This window comes from Eutrema salsugineum, unplaced genomic scaffold (assembly GCF_000478725.1).
Source record: "Eutrema salsugineum unplaced genomic scaffold, Eutsalg1_0 scaffold_5, whole genome shotgun sequence".
Lineage (NCBI taxonomy): Eukaryota > Viridiplantae > Streptophyta > Magnoliopsida > Brassicales > Brassicaceae > Eutrema > Eutrema salsugineum.
The window spans coordinates 14,257,655-14,275,809 of record NW_006256612.1 but is presented as its reverse complement, the minus strand read 5'-3'; the positions used below and the strand labels follow the sequence as shown (position 1 = coordinate 14,275,809).

At 39.2% G+C, this 18,155-nt stretch overlaps 5 protein-coding genes across 7 annotated transcripts; 3 read left to right on the top strand and 2 right to left on the bottom strand.

Annotated features, from left to right (window-relative positions):
* The first annotated feature begins 1,006 nt into the window (after nucleotides 1-1,006).
* Nucleotides 1,007-1,960, top strand: LOC112084091. Its single transcript, XM_024152897.1, has 2 exons — nucleotides 1,007-1,575; nucleotides 1,809-1,960. Exon 1 carries the CDS (start codon nucleotides 1,350-1,352, stop codon nucleotides 1,518-1,520), a length of 171 nt encoding a protein of 56 aa, XP_024008665.1. The 5' UTR covers nucleotides 1,007-1,349; the 3' UTR covers nucleotides 1,521-1,575; nucleotides 1,809-1,960.
* A 325-nt stretch (nucleotides 1,961-2,285) lies between these two features.
* LOC18994389 (ankyrin repeat domain-containing protein 13C) lies at nucleotides 2,286-5,385 on the bottom strand. Its single transcript, XM_006418031.2, has 2 exons — nucleotides 3,029-5,385; nucleotides 2,286-2,945 (listed from the first exon to the last, which is right to left on the bottom strand). Exons 1-2 carry the CDS (start codon nucleotides 4,640-4,642, stop codon nucleotides 2,577-2,579), a joined length of 1,983 nt encoding a protein of 660 aa, XP_006418094.1. The 5' UTR covers nucleotides 4,643-5,385; the 3' UTR covers nucleotides 2,286-2,576.
* Nucleotides 5,386-6,632: 1,247 nt separating this feature from the next.
* LOC18994388 lies at nucleotides 6,633-10,000 on the top strand. 3 transcript variants are annotated; one of them, XM_006418030.2, is made up of 9 exons: nucleotides 6,633-6,723; nucleotides 7,184-7,930; nucleotides 8,042-8,489; nucleotides 8,579-8,677; nucleotides 8,861-9,061; nucleotides 9,151-9,239; nucleotides 9,315-9,414; nucleotides 9,524-9,622; nucleotides 9,727-10,000. In XM_006418030.2, exons 1-9 carry the CDS (start codon nucleotides 6,659-6,661, stop codon nucleotides 9,787-9,789), a joined length of 1,911 nt encoding a protein of 636 aa, XP_006418093.2. In that variant the 5' UTR covers nucleotides 6,633-6,658; the 3' UTR covers nucleotides 9,790-10,000. The 3 variants fall into 3 exon arrangements, 2 of the variants coding, with proteins under 2 accessions (XP_006418093.2, XP_024008193.1); XM_024152425.1 differs by having other exon boundaries at nucleotides 6,719-6,792; XR_002897993.1 differs by lacking the exon at nucleotides 9,727-10,000 and having other exon boundaries at nucleotides 9,151-9,244.
* Nucleotides 9,970-10,767, bottom strand: LOC112084056 (glycine-rich protein 23). Its single transcript, XM_024152426.1, has one exon. The coding sequence runs from the start codon at nucleotides 10,734-10,736 to the stop codon at nucleotides 10,209-10,211; it is 528 nt and encodes a 175-aa protein (XP_024008194.1). The 5' UTR covers nucleotides 10,737-10,767; the 3' UTR covers nucleotides 9,970-10,208.
* A 1,463-nt stretch (nucleotides 10,768-12,230) lies between these two features.
* Nucleotides 12,231-17,339, top strand: LOC18994387 (26S proteasome non-ATPase regulatory subunit 1 homolog B). Its single transcript, XM_006418029.2, has 13 exons — nucleotides 12,231-12,474; nucleotides 12,806-12,875; nucleotides 13,063-13,168; nucleotides 13,452-13,560; nucleotides 13,641-13,809; nucleotides 14,022-14,482; nucleotides 14,589-14,724; nucleotides 14,819-15,067; nucleotides 15,174-15,394; nucleotides 15,493-15,751; nucleotides 15,883-16,115; nucleotides 16,192-16,696; nucleotides 16,860-17,339. The coding sequence occupies exons 1-13, from the start codon at nucleotides 12,329-12,331 to the stop codon at nucleotides 17,214-17,216; spliced, it is 3,021 nt and encodes a 1,006-aa protein (XP_006418092.1). The 5' UTR covers nucleotides 12,231-12,328; the 3' UTR covers nucleotides 17,217-17,339.
* The last annotated feature ends 816 nt before the right edge of the window (nucleotides 17,340-18,155 follow it).

Genomic DNA, 18,155 nt, shown 5'->3' with positions numbered 1-18,155 from the left:
GTCAAAAAAAATTGCGGGTTTGTTAATTTTATATTTTACTTTTGTAACTCAAATTTGTATAATTGTACATAAACTATCAATTATATCGTGTGTTGTGTGCCATTTCTTATCATTGTATCTCCAACCGCAACTTTTTTTCTTCTTCTTTATTTTTGTTTTAATCAATTGCTCTAGCTTATTTTATGAATCCGGCAGTATCAAGCTTTACCAATGGATCGAATTTGAATCGAAAACAACTACAGGTGAAACGAGTTTTTTTTTTTTATTATTCTTTGGAAAAAGGTGGTAATTTACAGAGTGGAGAAAAAATAAAGTGATATATAGGCTATAATGGGAACATCATAATGATGATTCATTCCAAAGCCACGCCTCAACTTTCGTTGTTAGCTGTAACTATTACCAATTATGGCCCAATGCATAACATAGTGTATATTTATTTTGTAATATACTAAATATAGTAAATCCTGATCGCAGTATTAATTACTTGAGTATACATAATACTAGTACACTACACTATATACATGTGTTGATAAGTGTAAAGAATCGAAAGTTTTCTCGGTGTAGAGCTAGAAATTGATATGTTGATGCAGTTGCAGCTAACTAATTACACATTTTGTTCGTGATGATTGAATGTTCAATCCATATGGTTTCTTAAAAACTATAAGAATCGATAATAAAGGAATAGCCAGTGAACGTTACTCTCAAGATATATAGGTTATTTGGAAATCAATTTGCTGTTACTAGCCAATAATTGAATTGTTTGTATATAGTGTTAGAGTAAATGATTTCGAACTAGTGCTTTCTGATATACGATATATATTATTTATATAGGACGCTCAACTGGACCAGCTTCTCAATTGTTTTGTTTAAAGATCCAATACGAACTCAATTTATTTTTTCTTTTTCCTTTTTTTGAATGTAAGCCTAAACTTGAAAACGTTACAAGAAAACCCCACAAAAGCCTTCATATGCCAAAAAGAAGCATCATTGCCTAAACCCACAAGCATTCACCATCAACACTAATTACTCTCCTTCTTCTTTATCATGTTTTTCTTCTTATTACCATCTCTCTATTATATACTCTTCCAGGTCGAATCTTGATCACACAAACCCCAAAAGACAAGTTTTTGTCTTTTTTCATTTGTTAAAAGAGGTTATTTGTCTAGTTTGTGTTTAAGTCTTCGATTGAGTACTCGGGGTAGGGTTGGATCGGAATCGGATCATTGATTTGGACCACCTGGCGACATTAACAAGAGAAAAGTGTTCGGCTTTGGCACGGTCTTGCTACGTACCGTCAACCACTACTTGTTCTGACGACATTATTGGTAAATCGAACACGAAAGTCGAAGATGGTCTTGGCTTCCGAGGAGGAGCAGGAAGACGACGGTGGCGGAAGCATCAGCCGTCTAAAAGACACGGCGGCAGAAGCTGCACTGCCGTATCCAGCGAGCCTTGCCGTCTCAAAAGCAACCTCAAGATCAAGACGGAAGTCGATAAAGGATTGGAACAGAGGAAAGTAAGCTGGCCAGATGCTCATGGCCAAGATATTGCTCATGTTCAAGAGTTTGAGCTTAGGTAATCTATACATACATTCATTTATATTTGTTGGTTTAGTTTTCCGTAACGGTCAGTCACAGATTTACCAGAAAAACAGAGAACTATCCAATTTGTTTATGTAAGAAAGATTATAATTTTTAGATTATAATTTTTGGAATCTGGATTCGTTTTTTACTCGGAAACCGTCAGTTACCGGTTTACCTTGATCCGGTACAAGGACACTAATCTGCGTTCGTGAAATTTAATTGCAGCGCGTCGGAGGATGGAGAGCATGCAGGACATTCTAAAAGGAAATATTGTGGTGCCTGTATAATCCAATGACATAGTTTTCTTTTTCTTCTTTTTCTTACCACTGTGTCTGAAATGAGTTGAATCTAGTAGCCAGTTTTTCGTAAATCCAGTAGCCAGTTTCTCGTTAATCCACCATTGAGTAACAACACTGAACGTAAAGTTAATCAAGATTCAAGACCTTTAACTCTGTTTGGACATAAACAAAATTCTATCGGATTTTCAAGAACCATTCTCCATCTTTCTGTTAAAAGTATTTCGTCTGTTCTGTAATAACATCACTCTAGTCTAATGAAGAATTAACAATGCCCAGAGTGAAAGACGAGAAAACAAAATCAAAAGTGATCTGAGAATTGCAAAGTTTGACGAAACAATGTTGACATCTCCAACAATTTCAGCTTATTATCAAGATGATGATGATGATGATACAGAGATATAAATTATCTCCAAGGATTAAACCATAAGACAGAAAGAATCATAAGCAAATATAAAGTCACAGCAACATAAACCCACAACATACCTTAAATTACCCCCACTATATTTAACTGAATTTCTTTTTCCCTGGTTTTGGTATTATAAACCCAGTTTATTAGTACAAGAACCAGGAAAAAGGTTCGTTTTTTTTTTTTAAACCAGTAATCATAATCTGCTAGATTTTCCTATTTCAGTATTTCATGTTTTCAGAGACATCGAAAGATTTTCTTCTTACTTGTGAATTGTTTTTGGTTTCTTCAGCTGTTCTGAGATGACTTGCCTTTCTTAGCTTTATTCTTCTCTTGGACCTTCTTTTTCTTCTCCTCAGATGTGATCCAATTGTATCCCCTTGGAATTGCAAATGGGTCTTGATCATTTTCGGCTTTACCAATAGCAAACCCTCCAGAACTCGAGCTTGTTGATGGACGTTGACTCGGTGTTTTGATCCATTGAAACCATGAGGAGGATGAGCTTGAGGAGGTCTGTGTTACCTCTCTAGGACTGTCCTTGACTGAAGAAGTAGGACTCGATGGCGGTGTAACGAACTCATCTTCTATAGCTTCTAGCTCTTCAAACTTCGTAAATGTAACCAGTACTCTAATCGTAGGGATCACCGGAATAGCAACCTGCGATACAAAGTCCAAATGAAATGAGTAAAATATTGTATAATATAATGATGTTGATGATGATCATTGAATGTTGAACAGACCTTGACTGGAAATGTTCCGGTTGGTAGTTTCGTGGTCATAAGCTCCCTTAAACGCCGAATTGCTTTGACTTTGTTTGCAAGGATATCGAGCAATGGAAGAAGTTCTTTTGTCTGTAATGGGAATCTCTCAGAAAGCCAAAGAATTGGTCTAAGACCTTTCTTGTACTCGTTCTCTCTGCTTCCTTCCTTTCGCTTACTACTTCCGCTGCCTTCTGATGTTGAAGCTTTTGATGAATCTCTCGTTCCCCGATTCTCGTCTCTCACAACAGTCTCAACCGTTGAGTGTCTTCCCGGTTTTATCTGTCTTCCACCACCAGATGGAGAATCATCGTCCCCAAGAAGATCGCTTACTTTCTCATCAACACAAAGCGAGTTTCTTGGAGGAACACTACTTCGTTTGTGTCCTTCCTCTCGTTTCCTCCACCCGCTAAACCATCCTTTCCTCTCCTGTTTGCAATATCCGTTTCCATCCGTTACTGGAATCTCCCGATCCTCCAAAGAATGCGGCTGAGAAATTCTAGAGCTCTCGCTGTTAGAAGATTCCTCCGGTGAATCCAGCTTGAGTGCTAACTCTAGCTGCCTCTTTTCATCTTCCGTCAAGATATCTCCAAGATCCTCGCTTTCAGTTTCGTTGTCTTGATTAGTGTTTGAGAAAAGCTCCTCATCGGTCATTGCTCCAGGGACTCTCCTTGATTTAATACTAACAACTACGTTGTGCATATCATACACTTTTGCTTTCCACTGCCCAACCATCTCCGTCTTCTCTTGACGCCTCCATGTCAATTGCGGGAAGAGAACAGCTTGAGTAACATCGATCCCTGGTCTGAAAATGCTCGTTTTGGACATCACAGCCACTTCTTGACGGACTTCTTCCTCTGAAGCCGGAGCACCAGCACCGTCCAAAGCATTCATAATCTCCTTATCCTTGTGTGAGATCATAAGGAGAGAACCGGAAGGAACTTTACCGTCCTCTGACCCATCTCCAAGAAAGAGTATAGTCTGATCCGATCTCTGAATCCTGAAACCGTCGAATCCAGCCAATGTCATATCCGCTCTAAGATTCGCACCCCGCTTCCAAATCTTATAAGTATCAGAAGGAGCCACTCTAGAAATGAAAGGTATAACCGAACTCTCGAAATGGAAAGTGATCTCCATGTAGAAATCTCTCATCCTATGCATCGTAGCCACAAGCCGAGGCAGTCTCCTGCACCATTTAGCCCAAGCCAGAGGCTGATAATGCCTCACGATAATCATCGCAATCCTCTCTTCTCTACCACAAATAGCTTCCTGTAGAGCGCTCCATCCATGCTCGTTCTGCAAGCTCCAGTCAGCTCCTGCAGCCATAAGCATCTCCGCGGAGGTCTCATCACCGAGCTTTACAGCTAAATGAAGAGCTGTGTCTCGGTTAACGACATCACGTCTGTCTATAACAGCTGCAATGGAATCAGCTTTTGTCTCTTCGGCTACAGAAGCTGCTTCGTTTTTAACCTCAGACGGGTCACGCATCCGCGGCAGAGCGGATAATAGTTTCTTGAGACCGGCGTAATCTCTGGTGACAACAGCTTGGTGAACAGGACTGTGACCATACTTGGTAACATCAATGATGCTTGCCATTTATCACGAGTGTAACTATTATATATGACAAACTTAAAGCTTTTAAGAAGACTCTCAATCTTTCACAAGGAGAAACCCAACTCAAGTCCCATCATCTTAAAACCTATGGAAACCCTCTCAACTGAGAATTAAAGTTTGCAAATTTAGGGAAACTAAACCTACTTGCAACTCTCCAATCTCAGTTTAGAGTAAGTAAATCTGCAAATTGGAGATAAAACCCAAAACCCAAGCAAAATCCCCCCAAATGCTAAAGTCGACAACTTTTAGCAGAGACTAGACACTAGGAAATCGAAATTTAAACCACTCAACACCCGAAAACAGATCGGAATTCGAGGTCACAGACAAAAGCTACGAAGTTGTTCCAAGCCCAGAGAAAAATTGCCAAAAAAGGAAAGTTTTTTTATATACCCAAATCAAGACGATTGAAGCTAATCAGCTAGACAGCTACACAGAAGAAAGGAAATTTTTTGTTCTTTTTTTCCCCTGTTGAAAGCTATTCTCGCCTTTCCCCGAATGGCAAAACAAAAGGAGCCTCGAGATTCGTTGCTTCCGAGGAATCAGATCCGACCCAGATCGGGGAAAACTCGCCCGAGAAGCTAGTTTTGTGGAAAGAAGAGATCTAGGGAAAGAGAGAAGGTGATGTGAAGTTGGAAGAAAGGAATAATTAGTGGCAGAGGAACCGAAGATGGACACGGTTCCTTTGGCTGTCTCCAATGGGAAGGTTCAAAGTCCGGTCGGGAAGCTTACATGGAATCTGGGAAGACCTATAAGATATGGTAATAACCGTTAAAAGCTCCTCGAGAGATTTTTAGGACACCCCCCAAAATTAATATTAAATTTTAATAATAATTATAAATATACTGTAGTAGATGGACAAATTCATATAATCAGATTTGGAAAATAATCATTAAATTAATGAATAAATATAAATTTATCTTAAATTATAGTAAATAGCATTATAAAAACAATAGATTGAACCAAAACAATTGTAATTGATAAATCTAGTGAATTATTATATAATATAATACAGATGTAGTAATCTTTCAAATTGGATGCAGAAGAGGCCAAATAGAAGGAAAAAAAAAGAGGAGGAGGATATTTCCTCGAATAATTCATTTAGGAAACTGCCAAAATAATTGGTTTTGAGGCAATTGGTGACTTGATTATCCCAATAAATGATTATTGTACTATGTTTTTCTTAGTTTTGCTATTAAACAAATCCCAAAGAAGTACATTATCACATAGTACTTGTCAAAGTTATTTGATGAGTGTGTAGACTGCGTGAAAACTTTATTGAGTGATGATTATTATTGGAAAATATAGCAAATTAATTAAAAATAATAATTTGACTTGAAAACATTTATTTATCGTTGAAAGAGTAAACGTGTTAGGAATCTCAACGTACAATTCAAATCGAGCTGAAATTGAAATTGAAATATATCAAAAATAAAATCGAACTTGACTTTTAAGATTTGGAAGCATGAAATGGAGTAAGTGGGTAGCTGAAGCCACCGACTTGTGCAATATCTACTACCAAACTTTAGATAAAAACTTGTGCCATTTTTTTTTTATCGAACATTATATTTGTGCCATTCTTTCTATCATGTGTACAAGACCGCCTTAATTTTGTATTAATTTTATCGAGCCACAAAATCAAATTCGTTGACACATAACCAAATTATATCATATGGAATAGTTGGTTGTGTACCATCAAATTGATTTTGTGGCTCGATAAAATGTAATGATTACACCTCTAAATATTTGCTCTTCGCGTAAACACTAAAGTTCGATTACGATCCAAAAAAAAAAATTAAACACATATAATATTCAATTTTTAAAAAATCAAACAAATAATAAAAAACTATCCAAGTCCACTTCAATTGTCTAAGTACAATTTGATCGGACCTTAGCCCACTTGAATTGTCTAAGTCCAAAACCCGACCCAGTAATACCTTACCCGACCCGGAATGATCTGAGGTCCAATCGTTGTTGCAGGAAAATGAGATAGATTCATCGATGCTTTTGGTTCTAATCGAACAATTAGGGTTTCGATTCGCAACTTGGAACCATATTCCGATCGGGTGATTACTTCTTTCCTTTTGTATTTGTAGATTCCTGAGATTTTTTGTTATTTACGATAATTTTACATGGTGAGAACAAATTCGTTGCATCGTTTTGTTGTTGTCTAAAATCCCTTTGAATTTTCTGTAGTCTGTTTGTTTCGTATCTAAATTCCGATGATAGTATCCTCAAGGAATTTTAATTTTTTTTTTAATTTCGTCTATGATTCGCGTGAAATACTTCTCTTTTGTCTAATGAGTCGCCCTTTTTCGACCTGTGTTCGTTTTTGTTGCTTTTGTGATCTTAATCTTAGTGAGGACGTAGTGTTTGCTATTGTTAAAATCTGGGGTTTATGTTTCAACAAAGTCTTAAACACACAAATTCACATATCTCTAATCAGAGAAATCCGTTGCTAAATGTGCAATATCATGTGAGCATTGCTTCAGTTTCTTACTTGTTTATCTGGTTAAGCTGTTTCAGGATGGAGAACACAGACATTGACATGGTTATCACCATACCTGATACTCCAGATCGAGCAGTGCGACGTAATTCTATAAGCAGAGAGGTTAAGAGAAGACCACATTCTCCAGAAGCACCTGCTAGATATCACAGAGATGGTTTCCGTAATTATCTTGACGGTAGAGCAACACCAGTCCCTGAATCTGGGGACATACGAACTGAGAATCTGCGTCGCACTCGTGCTACTGGAAACAATGCTTTGTTTAGGAGAACAGCGGTCGAGAAGGATAAAGGAAAATCCATCTGCACTGATCCTGGCTCTGCTCCGCCGGTTGCAAATCTGAATCAACGTAATGGACATGCTGCATCGAGATGCTTACCATCTGGAGATATAAGAGAAATGCGCACGAGTAGTTATTGTTCTCCTTTACGAGGTGATCATAACTCTTTTAAGCTGCCTGAGAATAGTAATAAGGGTAAAGAAAAAGTAGACTGTGGCTCTGTTTCTAACAGAGAAACAGTTGACCTTTCCAGTGACAAAAAACCGAATAGAGGCACTAAAAGACTGGTAAGACATGGCTGCATATCTCCACATGCTATAGCAGCTAGAGCTAGACAAGCTGCTGATACCAATTCCAAGGATGCAGTTATTGTGGAACCAGAAGTAGCTCCTGAAACTGCATCTTCGATTGGCATAACTGAGATTGTTTCTGAAAATCATATTCGCGGAAGAGCTAGAAGAAAAAGACCAGACATTTCCCCAAGCAGGTAATATTTATTCCTTTTATTTCATTACATATTTGAATGAGTTTCAATTGGATGCTTCTTTTTTTTTTTTGGTGCTAAAAGAGTTTGTAATGTTTGTATCAATGCAAATAGGGTCGCGATTAGAGATGCCTCGATGGAGGGATGGGTTAGTACGCGGAACCGGAGGGATGAGAGTGACACACGTGGAATTTGTAGTTCCGTTTCCAGACTTGATGTACAGGAAACAAGTGTAGTTGACAGAGAAGCTAGACAACAGCGGCGTCGGAAAAATGGATTTAGTACTTTGAGAGCTTCGAATGAGCCAGAAATTTCTGTTATTGGATCTTCTGGGGAACCATCTAGTTCAAGGCCACAGAGTATTCATAATCATCATCAAAGACAAGGCGCACAAGTGTTGGAAATTGATGATTCATCTCCTGAAGTACGGGTCTTCCGGGGTCCTAGACGTGTTGAAAACGATGAATCTGACGTGAACATAAGTCAAATTGAAGCAGATGAGATACTGGCCCGTGAATTGCAAGAACAGCTGTACCAAGAAGCAGTGATTAGAAACGAGCAGGTACTTTTCCAGGTCGTCCATTTTTTTTTGGATATCCTCTATATGTTCCATCCTTAATGGACTTATCTCGACTTCGTACGGTGTAACAGATCGACGAAAACATAGCCAGGTTGCTGGAACAAGAAGAGAATTCTGTCCGTGCTTCATCTAGTCATACTTCTACTCGTAATACCAGAAGCTCTAGTACCGTAAGCAACGAACTCTTAATTTTACCTGTGTTAGTGCTTCCTTCACCGGGTTCTATCGCTTTTAATGTGTTAAGATGCGAGCTGTCAAACATGGATGTGTTTTTTCTCAAACTTTCCACTTAAAAAAAAAAGATCATCTTGAAGATCTTAACCGTTGCTTATGCTAATGGATATAAATTACAGATTGAGGCTAATCCAAGGGGGAGAAGTCGGCTGGTAGCACGACTGCAACAAAATTCTCCAAGGAGGCGTTTAAATCCTCCACAGGCTCGTGCGCCTGTTAGAGCACCAGCACGGGGTAGAGGTCAGCGTTTAGGCCGTGCACCTGCTTCACTACACAGAGCTCTGAACCTCAGTTTTCCAAATGATATGGGCTTAGATTCGGTACTCTTTTTGATGAACTCTGTTTATATCTCGAATGTCGCGTGAAACTAAAAAATTAATTCTTTATTTTTGTTTTTTAATTGTAACAGAGACTGGATTTTCTGGAGGAACTAGAGAATGTTATTGGACACTCCATCAACAATAGTAATCTTCTTCATATGGATCGTGACTTTACTGAGTATGGTATCTTTTTATCATTTACCTTATGATCCTTTGATATATGGATTTTGATCTTTGGAAATTTTCAATGTAGAGATGATTACGAAATGCTGCTAGCTCTTGATGAAAACAACCATCGACATGGCGGCGCTTCTGCTAATCGCATTAACAACTTGCCAGAGTCCACAGTTCAAGTAAGTCAACGTTCACTTGTAAAATCCATTTTTTGTTGTTTTCTTTGTTCATATCGATGTTTTGGTATTGTTAAAGGTTTCCCTTTGGTGTTTGATGTGTAATTTACAGACCGCTAATTTTCAAGAAACTTGTGTGATTTGTCTGGAAACACCAACGGTTGGGGACACTATTCGTCATCTTCCTTGTTTTCACAAATTCCACAAAGATGTAAGACTGATTCAAATCAAAAACCCTTTTCGGATTATGAATTTGAAGAATTAACCATTGTTTTATGCGGTGTAAAAGATCTGTGTTTAATATGTATTGTGCAGTGCATCGATCCATGGCTAGGACGGAGTAAAGCATGCCCGGTTTGTAAATCATCCGTCACTTAAAACAAGGTTTGCTGATATTCTTTCTCCGTCGAGTTTGATGACTCATGAAAAAACGGGGTTTTACTTCCGTTTACGCTCGAGAAAGCGCTTTTGTCGTCATTTGTGATTATTCTCTTGGGTTTTTATACTATTATTACTAGAATCCTAGCTAAGAACTGTTCTGTAGACTGGATTTTCATAATATTAATTTTGGTTCCTTTTATTCATTTTATTTACTCGAGGTAGCAAATAGCAGGATACAATCATTTCAAAGAGGAAAACGGCATACAGTTTAGTCAACCTAACGAGAAACGACAGACATAACCTTTACCATATGATACTTCAAATTTTAATGCATAAAGTTATTCTTAGATGAAAATATACATGCATGGGATTATAGCTCCTCGTCAATGCACATAACAATTTAACGTCCAACCCCCTCAGTGACCTCCGGCGCCAATTCCTCCACCGGCACTGTCGCCAACTCCGGCTCCCCCGCCAATTCCACCGGCTCCACCGCCAACGCCTACACCGCTAACTCCACCGCCGGCAGCTCCTCCACCGGTACCACCGCCAACTCCTCCTTCGGCACCTCCTCCCTTACCGGCAAATCCTCCTTCGGCACCTCCTCCCTTACCGGCGAATCCTCCTCCCCCTCCAGCTCCGCCACCAACACCACCAAATCCACCGCTTATTCCTCCACTAAAGCCTCCAACTCCACCTCCAATCCAACCGCTACCACCTCCCGCTCCAAAGCCGCCTCCGCCACCTAGACCTCCACCACCGCCTAAACCGCCGAAGCCTTTCTTGAAGCCCTTCTTGTGAATGCCACCTTTGTGGAGGAATGGTCGAGGGTGAGGAAACAAGTGCTTCTCATCACCAAACTCTGTTTCTCCTCCCATTGTAAAATCTGTGACCAAAACACACACCAAAACAAAGGCACATGCCTTACGGGAGAATAAACCCATAATTATTGCAATTTTTTCCTTAAAAAGTAGAAGATATGTTTTCTTATGAGATAGCTTGTCGCATGGTAGTATATATAGAGGCTTAGAGAGGGATCGTGAATCGTGAGAGCACTAATTAATTGTCAGTGTGCATGGTGCACAGGGCACTGTACGTGGTCGTAATGAACCGGGTCACTTGGTTTACTTCTTGTTAGAACCAGCTCCATTTTTTGTTTATTCTTTCTTTTTCGTGTAACCAAGGCGTTTAATAAAATGGTCAATTATGATGTATGCGATTTTTACAAATACATATATGCACAGGATACACGTATACAACAGTAGTTCAACACATCTCTCACTCTTTATCTATATATCTGAATTCAGACATTTACTTAGTTCAGCATTAGTTCAACATATATTTGCATGTATTTTGTTTGGTATTTAATCGCGAGGAAATGGCAAAGAAGCCGGTATGGACTAAACCATGATCGGCCCGGTTCAACCTGTAAAAAAGCTAGGATATATTTGCTTTTGAGTAATAATAAATGATGTTTCACCGCTCATTGGACAAGTTTTCTTTCTTCTTCTTTTTGCACAAGTTTTTTTATGTTTTGTCTGCCCAACTGCCCTATTGATCTCATCCAACACAAAGAGAACAAAATGATGTAAATATAGTTGAAGAACTGGGAAATCTATGACACCAATAATTATATATGATTCATTCATTTATGTTGATCATATATTCATATCATAGTTATATTAAAATTTGATTCGAATGTTGTAGAAGTTCTTAAGACCACTAATAAGACATTGTTGTTTTGGCCAAAACAAGAAGCCGACTTTGAGATCTTGTGTGTGCGAGTTCTTATGTTGCATATCTAGAGAGCAAAGTCTATGGTCTGATTAAGAGAAAACAATCTTTACTAGAAAATAACTCAACTTGATACAAGATGTGGCCAACTTTTTCCGCTTTTTCTTCGGAGGACAGGCTATGTCAATTTATGGAATATTGAAATTGAACTAGTTAAACCCTGAAATGTGATTTCATTTATTTGTGAGCTACTAGCCTTTTAGGTGTCATCAATCAATGATGCAAACCAGAAACTAATATGGTTTCTATTTGACTTATTTCCGAAAGAACAAAGAGTTTTCTCTTCTTCCGAATTTTTAAAAGTAAAAAGAGACCTGAATATATGTATAGCTCATGTGGACACATTTTGACCTTTTAGTATACCGGTTGTTTACAAACCAGAAGTTGAGAGGAACGTACCGATTTGATTTGTTGGTTTAGTGATGGTTTTACAATTACCCGTTAGTTTCCTCCTATCCCGGGTCCTCAACTTCGGATCTTGTTGGATCCTTAATTCCATATCATGTTAGGGTGGGAATAAAAAAGTTTAGTAAGTATTAGGGGCATTGCGTAATTACTTGACTTGCTGGGTAAGTATCTTAATATTTGATAAGTCCGGAATTTCGATTTTCGTCTTCTGTGAACTCTTTTCTCAAATCCTCGAATTGCTCGAGACGAGCTTTCTCCGAAGTTTGGTTCTTCTTCCTCCGTCTGATCAACTCTTCTTTCTGACCGCTAGGGTTCCGATCAGGGCTCTTCAATAATGGCCGCCGCGATGGTTAGTTCGGCCGGTGGGTTACTAGCAATGCTCAATGAACCCCATCCTTCCTTGAAACTTCACGCCCTCTCATATCTCAACAGATTGGTTGACCAATTTTGGCCAGAGATCTCCACTAGTGTCCCAATCATGTATGTATTCTCTCTAAGCTCTTTTCTTCTTGAGTTTTTTTTTTTTTTTTAACTTAATCTGTTTGCTTGCTGGCAATTTCCAGGAAAGGTCGTGAAATTTGATAACTCTTGCTTCTTCTTGACTAGATTAGGTTACAAGTGATAATGTTAGCAAATTGCTCCAGTAAATTTGGTAGATTCGCAATGACCATTGTTACCATCTAAGTTAAGGATGCCCCCTTATGGAAATGATGTGGACATTTTGTTCCTTTGAAGTTGTAGAGGCTGTGCTTTTAGCTCCAGATCTTTATAGTGTATAGCTTGACTCATGAGACATTTTTCTTTTCTGTAGAGAGAGCTTATACGAAGATGAAGAGTTCGATCAGCATCAAAGACAGCTTGCTGCGTTGTTGGTCTCCAAGGTATAGTTTAGATTGTTTAATTTACATAATGACTGGTTGTGTATAATACTGAGTGCATGTTACAGGAGTACGTTATGATTGTTTCCCTTGAATGCTGGCAGATAGCGTTCTTATAATCAAGTTATGAGATTGTATTATACGATTTTTTTTTTCCTCATGATGATTGTTAAATCTTGTTTCATCTCAGGTTTTTTATTACTTGGGCGAGCTTAACGATTCATTATCCTATGCCCTTGGAGCTGGATCCTTATTTGATGTATCAGAGGATTCTGATTTTGTCCACACTCTTCTATGTAAGGATTTTGAAGCTTGTTGTTGTGAACTCTTTTTTCTTCACAGATCTGAGACAAAAGACAGTAGCTCAAATATCTACTGACTATAATCTTATAAAGTCAAGAATATACCGACCTGATTAAATGCAAGAATAAGCAAAAAGCTTGCACCACATATTGTCTATCCAATACGACTTGCACATCCATCTTTCTTTTAAGAAATTATGCAGAGACATGATACGATAGTTATCTGACTGTTCGATGTTGAATGTTTACTCATTAAACGCTTCTGTTTTGTTTTCAGCCAAAGCAATAGATGAATATGCAATTCTCAGATCCAAGGCAGTCGAGTCAAATGAGGTGGTGGACATTGACCCAAGATTGGAGGCTGTTGTTGAACGAATGCTAGACAAGTATGGACGCCTAAATTTGTTTGTCTTGATTTTTTTTTTTCCTGATCTTAACTTTCGTGACACGATTTTCTGTTTTGCAGATGTATCACTGACGGCAAGTATCAACAAGCCATGGGCATTGCTATAGAATGCCGGAGATTGGATAAGTTGGAGGAAGCTATCACAAAGAGCGAAAATGTGCAGGGAACCTTATCTTACTGCATCAATGTTTCCCACTCTTTTGTTAACCACAGAGAGTATAGACATGAGGTGAGTCTGGTGGCCACAGAACTGAATTTGCATAGATGTAGTATGCTTCTGATACTATGAGTTGATTAGAAAACATCTTGATTTGTCTTTACTTGCAAATATTAAGGTCATGTGGCTTTAACTCATTGCATCTGTTCGAAATTCTTTTTAGTTGATTTTATGCACTCTTGATTTGGGCATGATAACATCCTTATTTCATCTGATTCTTGCAGGTCCTTCGGTTGCTTGTTAATGTCTACCAGAAGCTGGACTCTCCTGATTATTTGAGCATCTGTCAGTGCCTTATGTTCTTGGATCAACCACAAGGTGTTGCAAGCATATTAGAGAATCTTCTTCGTTCGGAGAGCAAGGATGATGCTTTGTTGGCATTGCAAATTGCTTTTGATCTTGTAGAAAACGAGCACCAGGCATTTCTCATGCATGTAAGAGACCGCCTTCCAGCACCCAAGACCCGACCTGTAGAAGCAGTTCAAGGCGTAGAAACCTTTACTGCTCAAAATGAGAACACTGCAGGGGATGTTCAGATGACGGATGAGACTCCATCTCAGACAATTGAGCATGAAACAGATCCTGTTGATGCTGTGTACGCTGAGAGGTTAACAAAGGTTAAGGGAATTTTATCTGGAGAGACATCAATACAGCTGACCCTCCAGTTTCTTTACAGCCATAACAAGTGAGGCAGTTAATTTTCTCTTAAATTTGTTATATATATATATATATTTGTTTGTTTCTTATGTCGTTTCTTCCAGATAGTAACATGTTTCATTGTTTGTCTATAGATCGGACCTGCTGATCCTGAAGACAATCAAACAGTCCGTTGAGATGCGGAACAGTGTATGTCACAGTGCTACAATATATGCTAATGCTATAATGCATGCTGGGACGACAGTTGACACATTTCTCAGGGAGAATTTGGTAAACTTTTACTATCACTGTCGCTTGTTTTACTTGTTTCAAAGATCACTCTGTGGCATAATATATAATCTTGTTTAATTTTCCATTCATACAGGATTGGCTAAGCAGGGCCACCAATTGGGCTAAGTTTAGTGCTACAGCGGGATTAGGTGTTATTCATAGGGGTCACTTAAAGCAGGGTCGGTCATTGATGGCTCCATACTTGCCTCAGGGAGGAGCGGGTGGTGGTGGGAGTCCTTATTCTGAAGGTGGTGCTTTATATGCCCTCGGTCTTATCCATGCCAACCATGGCGAAGGAATCAAGCAATTTCTCCGTGATAGCCTACGCAGCACTAGTGTTGAGGTGACTTGTTTCTGTCTTTCTTCTGGATAGTCTTCTGTTATATCACCAGAGAAAATAGTCTTCTGTTTAGAGTAGTTGGTTTTTATTTGAAAAAATATGGGTGCAGGTTATTCAACATGGAGCTTGTTTAGGTCTTGGTTTGGCAGCTCTTGGGACAGCTGATGAAGACATATATGATGATATCAAAAGCGTGCTTTACACTGACAGTGCTGTTGCTGGGGAAGCTGCCGGCATCAGCATGGGTCTATTATTGGTTGGAACTGCAACTGAGAAGGCAAGTGAGATGCTCGCTTATGCTCATGAGACACAGCATGAGAAGATAATAAGGTAAATTAGAGTCTGGAGGATACTCTTGGTTAAATGAGTGGGTGGATGGTAATTTCTTTTAGTGTTTCAATAACCAATATCCGGTATTATGTTTTTAGGGGACTGGCTCTAGGAATAGCTCTCACAGTTTATGGCAGAGAAGAGGGAGCAGATACATTGATTGAGCAGATGACTAGAGATCAAGATCCTATTATCCGTTATGGTGGAATGTATGCACTCGGATTGGCTTACAGTGGAACCGCAAACAACAAAGCCATCCGCCAACTTCTGCACTTTGCTGTGTCTGACGTTAGTGATGATGTCAGGAGGACTGCTGTTCTTGCACTTGGATTTGTCTTATACTCTGATCCAGAGCAGGTCAGTCCATATTCTTTTTTTTTTGTGTCTCAATAACTTTTTGACACAATATTCCATTTCTTTAGTGCCTCTAGCGCGCTTGTGCTTGCTTACACTCATTAACGGGTTGCACTGAATAATTTTAACTGTAGACTCCCCGTATTGTATCCCTTCTTTCTGAGTCGTACAATCCGCATGTTCGCTATGGCGCGGCTCTTGCAGTCGGCATCTCCTGTGCTGGCACTGGCCTGAGTGAGGCGATATCGCTGTTGGAGCCATTGACATCAGATGTGGTTGACTTTGTTCGTCAAGGTGCTCTGATTGCCATGGCCATGGTTATGGTCCAAATAAGTGAAGCAAGCGATTCTCGCGTTGGAGCATTTAGGTTAGTGAAGCCTAATCATTGGGAGGCAGAGAAAAGTTTTTCTTTTCTAGACTGAAATCTTTGTGTGTTTTTGCAGGCGCCAACTTGAGAAGATAATACTCGACAAGCATGAAGATACAATGAGCAAGATGGGAGCAATTTTGGCTACAGGTATTCTTGATGCTGGTGGAAGGAATGTGACGATAAGACTGCTCTCAAAGACAAAACATGACAAAGTCACTGCGGTCATTGGCCTTGCTGTCTTCAGCCAGTTTTGGTATTGGTACCCGTTGATTTACTTCATCAGCCTGGCATTCTCACCAACCGCGTTCATCGGTTTGAACTACGATCTCAAAGTCCCAAAGTTTGAATTCATGTCGCACGCAAAGCCATCTTTGTTTGAGTATCCAAAACCAACCACGGTAGCTACTGCCAACACCGCCGTCAAATTACCAACTGCTGTGCTCTCAATCTCGGCCAAAGCCAAAGCTAGAGCTAAGAAAGAGGCAGAGCAGAAAGGTAACGTCGAAAAGCCTGGTATTGAAAGTGGAGCCGGAAAAGGAAAAGCAATGTCAGATGAGAAGGAAGCAGACTCTATGCAGGTAAAGTGCAATCATATTCTTAACATCGTCGTAGAAAATGTCAATTCAGTGAATATCAAATCTCTGCTTTACCATTTGTCAATGCTGCTCTTTTGAACATAGACAATATCATGTGTCTTGATCGTATGTTTGGATCATTAAGTAAAGATTCTCTCTGTTTTAGGTGGATAGCACAGCAGATACAACGGTGGAGAAGAAAGCGGAGGCAGAAGCAACGTATGAGATTCTAGTGAATCCAGCGCGCGTAGTCCCTTCGCAGGAGAAATACATAAAATTGATGGAGGAAAGCAGATATGTACCGGTGAAGCTAGCTCCATCAGGGTTCGTCCTTCTCAGAGACTTGCGTCCGCATGAGCCTGAGGTTCTGTCTCTGACTGATGCACCAACTTCAACAGCATCTCCTGCTGGTGGTGGTGCAGCAGCTACAGGCCAAAGCCAGCAAGCAACTACGCCCTCGGCTATGGCCGTTGATGATGATGAGCCACAACCTCCACAAGCCTTTGAACACGCTTCTCCATGATTTTTTTTTTTTTTTTTTCTTTCTTGAATTAGTGCGTAGTTTGTTTTATCTGTCGAGTAAACAAAGATTAGTATTTTTTTTGGGGACTTGGAAGACTAGTAATTCGTATCTGTCTTGGAGACCCACTTCTCTCTATCTCTCGAGATCGATCTTTTTCAGAAAATTCAAAATTCGGATTGACTTCTCAATCTGCGATGAAGATGAATATCAACAAAACCTGCGATACTGAAATCAATTTCTGCTTTTCTTCTTGAACGATTTCGCTTCTACTAGTTTTCTCTTTCACGAGAATATTACACAGAGTAACATTTAGTCATTTACTCGATTTGAGAAATAGACAGCGATTTCCCACACTTAAATTGTTTTTTTTTAAGGGTTCTTTTTGCTGAGTTTCCTCCGCTCTTTTGACGGCATAAAATTTGTTTTCTGCTCTGTTACTTTCTCTTTGTCATATCTCTCTTGCTAAAAGAGTTATCTGAAACTTTCTACACAAAAGGACACACGAAAATGAGATTAATATGAATTTAGATGTGATATATATATATATATATATAACTGATACACAAAAATAAATGACCAAAAAACCTTCTCTTGTGTAAAATAAAACGCTCCCACATAACTCAATGTTACAGCTATTGTACCAAAATGATCTTCCAAACGGAAGCCTGTACTCCCAATTGCATCTTTAAGCTCAGTCTCAGAAAAATAATGAGCTTAGCTATGGTGAAACTCCGCATATTAAGGAACAAAATTAACTTGACAGTTGTTATAATCTGTAGAAAATGCAATCAGATGGACTTGAATAAAAAACAGTTTTCAGAAGACTTGATAAGTCAAAACGAAATACACATTCCCATAATCTGATGTCAAAATACCATCAACATCTCGAGTTGTATCATCCGAATTCAAACGATCTTTCACGACACCAAATCGCAATAA